We start from the raw sequence: 10,263 nt of genomic DNA on the forward strand, positions 1-10,263 counted from the left end.
TTATATATTTAGTTCACTATTAATACCATAAGATAATCAAATTAAGAATAATAAACTAGAGCACCAACGCAAATAACCAAAAAACGGGCCAACGGTAGAATAATAATCGAAGGCCAAAGCCACCAAGAAGCACGAAGATATATGCCTAAAGCACCGGAATCACAACCAGTGGCTAAAAGGTAAGAAACACCTCATAAACTAAACAAAAACATACAAGACGGCCATGCAAGTGAAAAACCACAACGCTCTGGATAGAAGGGACCAAAGCTCCAAGAGACTAACTCCGCACACCTATACCTAGGGAAACATGGAAAGAAAAGAAATAACTTGAAAGAGGGAGAATGGAAGACAGCCTTCGAAAAATCAGAGACTAAACTTGAGACCAGAAATAACTTTCCAAGCCCACATAGCATACACGAACGAAAACATTATCCAAACCTCGAGTGGCAAATATGGTAAAAGGGAGAGCCACCAGAGATGCGGTGAAAGCTGCAAAGAGATGCGAGAATAGAGAGGGAAAAGGAGACGAAACGAAATCAGCAAACTACAGAGCTGTCCTCGAGCTATGAAAGAGAACATAGAAGTCAGAACACCAAAAAAAAATCTTGAAAACCATGACGAGCAGAGACTATTGACGGTAAGCCAACGACAAGGAATACAATATCAAAGACAACTAAACTCTGACCCAACCAAGGAGATGAAGTTCCTAACATCAGCTGAAATCTAAGGAAGAAGAGAAGCAGTCAATATTAACTGAAACAGCCTACAATGCCGTGAGAATCAACCGAACAACTGAAAAACTCATAAACCCGATCTACAACAAATACAATATACACAGGTGAAAAAAGAAAGAAAGAACAAGAGAAAAATGTGATTTTTTTTTCCGGTGATGGTGAGAAGCACTGGACACCAGAAAGATAACGAAATACATAGACAGTGACGGCCTAAGGTCAAAATCTGAGGAGGAGGCAAAAAACATATTAAAAATTATAATTTTCAAAAATATGAAAAAAGTATAATACAATTTTGACGCTGAAACCGTTAATCTTAAAATCAACAAATGCGTAGATGCAAAGTTATTGAAATTCAATATTCTTTTACGTTATAGGTTCACTTCACTACTAGCAAGTACTATACACACAACAACACATTATTCAAAAAAAAAATTAAATATATTAACCTATCACCTACTATTACATAACACACTAAAAACACCAATAATGCTCTTAACAAATAATATCGACAACATAATTACATTATCAAAAAAATCATATTTTTATCAATAATAAAACAATATTCCGCGCGAAGCGTGGACAACCTCCTATTATGTAATATAAACAACCACATATATACAAATAAACTAGAGCCCATGTCATGGAATACACGAAACATGAAAGATCTTCACGAACTAGGTGTTTTCTCTTAACACATATGTTTAAATTTTCCCTTACTAATCACTCTTTCCAATTGTACATATTTACTTAAAGTTTAGTAAAATATGCTTTATATTTGACGATTATTATACTTTAATTATAGGGTTAGATACAACCAAGCAGATGGTGTTGTCATTTCATCTTCCTGATTTACCGATCGAGTTTGGTAGTTCTAACTTATCACAATTGTCTCTTTCCAATCTCAAATTACTTTCATGGATGAAGTTTAATGCTATATATCCATATGAGCAATATTATCTTTATGCAGAATTTTCTGCTGGTTTTGTCTGGGATACGAAGAAACAAGATTGGAGACCTCGACGTAAGATTTGAACACGTGCATCTGTCATTGCTAAATGTCCTAATGGTCTCGGTGAACTTTACTACTTACGTGAGATGTTACATGTCATAAGATGTCCATGATCCTACGTTGATCTTATGGCTGTTAATGGTTTTGTTTATCATACCTAGGAAAATGCTTACATTGCATTTGTATTTGATAACAATCATTAATATATCACATCTTTTCTCTGATATGTTGCTCTACTATTTAATGATTTTCATTTTTATTTTAAATGCATAATAATTAATAAAACAAAACTTTTTTATTTTCATCTTTTCTATGATGATTTTCAGTTTATCATCATGATTAAGAGTTGTATTGTGTTCTATTTATCAACCAATATTAATATAAAACATCAAAAATGATTCGTCAATGCCTAACTACTGTCTGTAAAGCTACACAACATCAACTTTGCGTAAAACCGTATTTGATGTTATCGAGATTACTTGGTAACATTATTTCAACAGATTATGACATTCATTTCTTCTCATCATTAAAGTATAGATTTTGGTATTATCGAAATATTAATTTTTGAAGCCAATATATTTTTGGTTAAAATACAAAATATGTGAAATTATTTACATTGAGGGGAAGGTATTCTCAAATGGAATTAGATATTTTCGAATTGGTTTCTACATGTGAATATTTTTTTTTCTCTTAATCAACATGACAACTTATACATCTTTCTCCACCCTGAACCTAGCTCAAAAAAAACACTCAACGTATTCAAGTTAAGATACAACAAAGATGGAAAACAAAAATTACCATCTCCTCTATTACAACTTGAAATTATTTTGGTTGATTCCGAGGTCAGATGTTTAACTAAATTTTTAGTTCTCTGCTTTCGTTATTTCCTTAGAATAATTTGGTAGCATGTAGAAATGTATGTCTTTTATTGTTGTACAATGTTTATTCGAGGGGATAATTTGGTAGCATGTATAAATGTATGTTTTTTTTTTTTTACTGTTGTACCATGTATATTTCAAGGGAAGAAAAATAACTATTCCTCATAATGACTTCCGGGAAAACAATTGCTATTCTACCAAGGATTTCATGATAAAAAAAACGTTGGTAGAACCAGGATAACCAATAACATCTTTAAACTCAAATTCACTATATCACTCATCGTTAAGCACATTGTTTTTATATCATCTTTGTTGTACTTCTACTATCCTTTGAGATTTGCTGATATTATCAATATGAGGCTTGCTTTCAAAACTTCTGTTAGTGAGTAATAATAACTTACCTTATTCAAAACATTCCAATCGTTTTGTTTGTTTAATGACAATATTTATTTCAAAAGTTATTGGCATGGTAATTAGTGTAGACCTCTCCAATTCATTTTGAATGACCAAACTAAGAAAAACGTTCTTGCATTCCTGAGTTTCTCTACTGTAGACGATAGGTATATTCTTTGTTACTGTATAGATCGACACACACACACAGATATATATATACATATACTATTTAATCATAACATGTTTGTTATACAGGGCGAACGTAGAATCGAATGCCAAGCAGTAGGTGACGTTGACGTTGAGTTTGAGCGACAACGAGTTCGTGCTCAACAATCAGCAGAACCTTAAATATGTTTATTATGATTTTGGCATATTAATCAGTTCCCAGATGGTATTTTTTGTTTGTATTTATTTGAAATATTAAGTATAACCCGCATTAATCTTTAATATTGGATTTACCTGCAAGTTTAGTTATTTTTACGGATTTCGATAAATACAACCAAGTACTGTGTAACCCTGATGTGTCTGAAGTTAATGAACTACGATCATTGTATGTTATATACTAATGATTTAAGTATATAAGTATCAAATAATACAAATATAATACTGATAACAATATATGCATGTTCTTCTTTGCAAATGAATTAGACTAAGACTCATCAGACTGGAGTGTTGGTGGTATCGGGAACTAAAATGGGATCAATGTTATGTTTAAACTCTTTATTTAAGTTAATTTCATTATAAGTTGATTATATTGCTCCTATATTTCATTGACCACCAAATAAGTCTGAATACTACATATCAACATGCATGAATTATTTATTACATACATATATATGAATATAAATTTAAACATCAATCTAAAATGATTAGAATGAAAATTATTGAGGTCTTCAAAATTTACGATTTTGGGGGTCGGGTAGAGAGCATATATGTCACATCCCAGACCCGAACCTAATATTTAATGACAAGACCCATGATAATTTGGTCCATGAAAAGAAAATCCTAGGGTTTTCCCCTTCTTCTTCTATAAAAAAAGAGGCAGCCCTTAGGAATTTCTCTACAAAGCAAAACACAGCGAAGCCCTGCCTAGTTGGAGAGAGAGCAGCCCCCGGCCACCAAACCTCCACCGACCACCGCATAGTATCACCGGAGAGAAGATCTCGCCATGTTTCGATCCCTTCACGTCGTTTCCTTGAGTCTTCTACTCTTTTTCTTGTAGATCCAGCTACTAGTGAAGGTAAAAAAACCCTAGTCACTCTCTCTTTGTTCTTCTTTGTCTCTTTCTTCTTCTGGATCTTTGATCTAGGGTTTGGGTGAAAACCAATCTTTGTTCTTGTAGATATGGTTCGTGAAGGCCCGTAGAACTCAGATCTACATCAATTCTTATCTCATCTCACAGATCTAGGCTAAGGTGAGGGCTTGTTGCAATCTCTATCTCCTTCTATCATTATCTCATCATGGTAGAAGTGTCTAGGTTGATCATTCATCCCTACATGTTGTTTTCCATAGATCTATAAATATATGCTTATACATTTGATATATATATATTGATGTTTGATGTGTGAAAGACATATATCTATTGCTAAGGTTGTTAAAATATGGTTGAATGATGCTTGGGGATTGTATGTGATGATTGTATTGATTGGGGTCATGGTATATGTGGGTGATGTATATGAGTTAGAGAAAGGCTTAAGGCCTATGTGTGCCAGTGTAACGTAGTGGAACAACGTATATGTATGTCTTGGGCGTTATATCGTTTCTTGACCGGACCATGTGGCGACCGTATGGGTTGGCATGATTCATCACCGGAGCAGGCATGCGGCGTGCCTGTATGTGAAGTAAAAATGTAGTAACACAGATCACGTGGAGGCAATGTGAATTCCTATTCGTTTTAGTATGATTATTGTAAGACTTTTGGATTCGATCCTTAGGAATGAGATTTGCATTGGCCTTTTTATGTGGTTTTTGTTGGTAAAGGCAATGTGAATTCATGCCGTCTTGGTTAAGCTGAATTACAGGTGTGACAATACAGTTGATCATGAGCAATCATATAAATGTATACAATCAATCTAAGAATCATACTAATGTCGAAACAGATGATTCAATAGTGGTTCTGGAAACAAAAATTAAGTCTGGTGGTGTTGAGAGAGCTTCGGCCTCAATACGCACCCGGGTTCGAACCGCTGGCCAGGCAATTGGGATATCTAATTCCCCATAATACCAAATGGTCCGCCTCGCGCCGAGGGGTTGGCCCCTGGGGGTGGAAGTCCCTCCAGGTTAATCAAAAAAAAAAAAAAAAAAAAAAAAAAAAAAAAATTAAGTCGACATTATATTGAATGTCTTATTATAATTCAATAATATTTTTACTATATTTTCCTACCAAGTTATATATAAATCTCTTCATACTACATATAAACATGCAGAATGATAGATTACATAAGAGAATATAACATATCGTTAAAAATTTAAATATCAACCTAAGTATCAAATTTATATCCACACAAACGTGCAAACCGTCCACCTAATTGATACATATTGTATAGCTTGTATTTTTATCATGCTCTGTTTATGTGTATTCACTTAATTATAAATTTTTAGGTTATAATCAAATTTCCCGAATTTTGTGTGTTTTTTTTTCTTCAGCCCAAAGATTAAAGGCGAGTCACTTGAGTAGATGTCAAAGGCGTGAGAGACGAAGAATTAGTTGACTTTATTTTATTCAACCAGTTCATTAAAGAAAAAAAGCCTGGCCCGTTAAAAAGTCGGCCACAAAGAACCAAAGAGACTTGATTTCGATTAAAGGGTTCAACGTCACTTTCACTGTCACTGTCGTGGCAACCCATCAAGAGCGGGAATTGAATTATTAAAACGAGTAATGATATGAATATCATCTCACTCGTTACTTTCTCGAGCTTAACCTACACAACATATGGATGGGAAAGTTGCGTTTAGTGCGTTGAAAATATCAAAGGCAATCTGCAAAGCGTCTAAGGCGATTAGCTCACAACCCGGGACCTTCAAGGTGTGGAGATACCTAACGAGAAATCTCGTATGTGGCGTTGGATGTTCTGTAAGATAAAATAACACATTGAATATCAAATTTCACACGAATTCTCGTTTGCACACGAATATATGCAGATCGGCTCAGAGTGTTATACAGGAGGTTAAGAAAACTCTGCGATCAAGGTTGGATCCTCTCTCTAGGAACATGAGACGCGCTAGTAGTTCCTCAGTTACCCCTTTGGGTTTTTGGTTGAGTTTATTTTAAGGGCATTGTTAAGTCCCTGGGTATAGCTTCCTGGTATATGGTCAGAAAGGTAGGTTGCTAGTCTTGTAATAAGGTTTTTTGAATAAAATGAGTTGATTTAAATAAAAAAAAAAAAATATCAAATTTCTCCGCTTTGTGGACCATTTATCAATTAGTCTTTACACGAGACTTTGTCAAGCTAAGCTTCAAAATTCCTCCATATATGTAAAAAATCATTCCGCGGATCTAAAGTCACCAACGTCACCCTTTTCACACATCAACAACAAAATCAAAGAAAACAAACAAAAAAACAAAAAAACACGACGCACTTAGTCTTCACAAGGGAGACTTGGAAAATCAAGCTTTAGATTCCTCCTTATATATGTAAGAGCGAACCCAATGATTTAGAGTCATCAACATCACTCGTTTTACAGGAAAAAAAAAAATCACAGGAAAAAAACGATGCCCTCTTTTAGTGAGAGGACGATGATGATATGGAGTTTGTGTTTAATCAGTTCTCTTTCTAACAGAATACTTGTTATTGCTTCTTCTTCTAGGCACTTGTGTCGTCCATACCAGAAAGATGCTCTTTTGGAGTTTAAGAACGAGTTCCACTACAATGTGATGGCTGGGAAGACAGAGAGCTGGAGGAACAACACTGATTGCTGTTCTTGGAAAGGCATATCATGCGATCCTAAGACGGGCAATGTCTTCGAGTTAGACCTCCAAGACAGTTTTCTCAATGGCCCTTTGAGATCAAATAGTAGTCTGTTCAGGTTACAACATCTTCATACCCTGGATCTTGGCTTGAATAATCTTACAGGTATTATACCAGCTTCCATCAGCAATCTCAAATACCTAAGGAATTTGACACTTTACAGTTGCAATCTCTTTGGAAAAATTCCTTCTTCACTTGGAAATCTTTCTTATCTCACTGATCTTGATCTCTCTGTTAATGATTTCAATGGTGAACTACCCGGTTCAGTGGGGTACCTGAACCGACTAACAGAGTTGCGACTAGTGTCGGCCAATCTCAGTGGGAAATTTCCTCTTGCACTACTCAATTTGAGTGAGCTCACTTGGATCGACCTTCGTTCTAACAAGTTCGAAGGTATGCTTCCATCTAACATGAGTAGCCTCTCCAAACTGATTTATTTTGAGATTTCGGGAAACTCATTTTCCGGTTCTGTTCCGCTGTCTCTCTTCATGATCCCTACGTTGGTTGATCTTGATTTGGGGAGAAACGACTTCACCGGTCCTCTTGAGATCGGGGACATCTCATCACCCTCTAAACTTCGTGTTTTATACCTTGGAGAAAACAATTTTAATGGTCCAGTCCCAAGATCCTTGTCAAAACTAGTCAGCCTCGTGTCCCTTGACCTCTCTTTCTGGAACACAAGGAGGGGCAAGGTGGATTTCACCATTTTCTTGCATCTCAAGTCACTTAGGTTACTTCACCTCTCTAATATGAATACCAAAACTATGGTTGACTTGAGTCTTCTCTCACATCTCACGTCACTTGGTGACTTGGATCTTTCAGGGATCAATTTGAAGATCAATCCAACTCTCAATCTTCCCTCGCCCATTAAATTCTTGGCTTTATCATCATGCAGTATTGTTGAGTTTCCCAAGTTTATACAATCCCAAACCAGATTGATCTACTTAGACATTTCCGCCAATCAAATTGAAGGCCAAGTACCAGAGTGGCTATGGAAGCTGCCAGTGTTGTGGTACGTGAACATTTCTCAGAACTCCTTCTACGGTTTTGAAGGATCAGAAGATGTTATTCAAAAAAGTGCAAAAATAATGCTTGATATAAGTTCAAACACATTCCAAAATCCGTTTCCTTTGTTGCCAGTGTCTCTGATGTACTTCTCCTGCTCTGATAACCGGTTTTCGGGGGAGATATCTAGAGAGATATGCAAATTGGTTTATCTTGATACACTTGTTTTGTCCAACAACAACTTCAATGGTTCTATTCCTCGGTGTTTTGAGAATTTCAATACTACTCTTTCGGTGCTGAATCTTCGGAACAATAGTATCTCTGGTGTTTTTCCAGAGGAGTCTATAGGTGCTTACTTGCAATCACTTGATGTTGGTCACAACAAGATATCCGGAGGACTTCCAAAGTCTCTAATCAACTGCACTCGTCTCGAGTTTCTTAACGTGGAAGACAACATGTTCAATGACAAGTTTCCATTCTGGTTGAGGTTATTACCCAATCTACAAATTTTAGTCCTTCGCTCTAACCAGTTCCATGGCAAAATATTTTCTTTTGGTGCTTCTTTGATTTTTCCCAAGCTTCGAATATTTGACATTTCAAGAAACCTCTTCACTGGAGTCTTGCCTTCAGATTACTTTGCGGGTTGGAGTGCAATGTCATCAGATGTAGGAATTGTAGATAGTACACCGGTTAGGATATTGGGACGTGGCTCTGGTTTCTATCATAGGTCGGTAGCTCTAACAAACAAAGGGTTAAATATGGAGCTGGTTGGGAGTGGTTTCAAAATCTACAAAAGCATTGATGTCTCTGGAAACAGAATCGAAGGAGATATTCCGATATCCATCGGCTTACTCAAAGAACTCATTGTGCTAAACATGTCAAACAACGTTTTCACTGGCGGCATTCCACCATCCCTGGCGAGCTTGACCAATCTCCAATCATTGGATCTATCTCAAAACAGATTATCTGGTGAAATTCCACCAGAGCTTGGGAAGCTGACGTTTCTTGCGCGGATGAACTTCTCATACAACATGCTTGAAGGTCCAATTCCACAGGGCACTCAGATTCAAAGCCAGAATAGTTCTTCATTTGCAGAGAATCCCGGGCTCTGCGGTTTTCCTCTCGAAGAAACTTGTGGAGGAAAAGAGGAAGAAGCAACTAAGCAAGAGGAAGATGGAGAAAAGGAAGAAAAAGATCAAGTAATAAGCTGGATTTCAGCTGCAATAGGCTACGTACCTGGCGTGCTAGGTGGACTCACCATTGGCCATATCCTGTATTCATATAAATATGGCTGGTTCATGAGGATCTTTCACTATTTTACTTAATCAAGCATTGGTTGCGTGATGTATCAACATCTGTATAACTATCTTCTAACTTATAAGTTTTATTGTAAATAATTTGTCTTGCAAAGTATGTAGAAACAAAAATATATATAGTTATAGTATAAAACAGTTATAAATGGATCAATTATCTCTGAAAGATTGCTCTGAAATCACATGTTTATGATAATGTAGTTAACTATAAGCTTGTTAACAGAAAATTAGAAGATACAAACAAGATATGTCACAAAAAAAGAAGAAGATAAAAACATGAAACAAGCAAAAGCATAAAAAGAGTCTGAAACTCTGTTGAACTATCATAACATATAGATGGAGCCTGGTTATTTATCTATTATTGAATTCTTAATTAAGGAAGTATGGCACCTTGCTACTGAACAAAGTGTTTTTGTTTTTGTCAAGAAACAGAGATGGAGCTGGTTGGGAGTGTTTTCACAATCTATAAAACCAGCAATGTTTCAGATAACAGACTCTAAGGAGACATCCCCAAATCCACTGGTTTTCTCAAGGAATTGATTTTGCTCAACATGTCAAACAAGGCTTTCACATGCTTTATTCCTTTATCTCTGGTGAACTTAACCAATATTCAGTCACTGGGATCTATCTCTAAATGGATTATTTAGTAAAATCCCACCAAATCTCGGAAAACTCACGTTTCGAGCGAGGATGAATGAGAGATATTGAATGCTAGTGCTGAGATGGCTGAGGGTTGTTGAGCTGGCAAGAGGAAAGGAGATGACAGTTAGAGAGGAGAAGATTAGTGAAAGAGTATAAATAGAATCTTTACCTTTTTTGTTGTGCATCCTTTTTGGTTAGGCTGGATCATTTGGCTTGTTGAGTTTAGCTCTTCAAGAAGGCTGTTTCAAGAGCTTGTTCTTGATTCTGAAGGCTCAAGGCATCGTTTGGTGACTTGAGATTGTAATCAGTTTGATAAGCAAT

The 10,263-nt window shown here is 36.1% G+C and overlaps 1 protein-coding gene across 2 annotated transcripts; it reads left to right on the top strand.

Annotated features, from left to right (window-relative positions):
- Positions 1 to 6,492: 6,492 nt before the first annotated feature.
- Positions 6,493 to 9,446, top strand: LOC106337692 (receptor-like protein 12). 2 transcript variants are annotated; one of them, XM_013776822.1, is made up of 2 exons: positions 6,493 to 6,648; positions 6,822 to 9,446. In XM_013776822.1, coding segments are annotated over exons 1-2 (2,493 nt in total). In that variant the 5' UTR covers positions 6,493 to 6,646; the 3' UTR covers positions 9,313 to 9,446. The 2 variants fall into 2 exon arrangements, with proteins under 2 accessions (XP_013632276.1, XP_013632277.1); XM_013776823.1 differs by lacking the exon at positions 6,493 to 6,648 and having other exon boundaries at positions 6,676 to 7,087; positions 7,250 to 9,446.
- Positions 9,447 to 10,263: the final 817 nt, after the last annotated feature.

This window comes from Brassica oleracea, chromosome C4 (genome assembly GCF_000695525.1).
Source record: "Brassica oleracea var. oleracea cultivar TO1000 chromosome C4, BOL, whole genome shotgun sequence".
NCBI lineage: Eukaryota > Viridiplantae > Streptophyta > Magnoliopsida > Brassicales > Brassicaceae > Brassica > Brassica oleracea.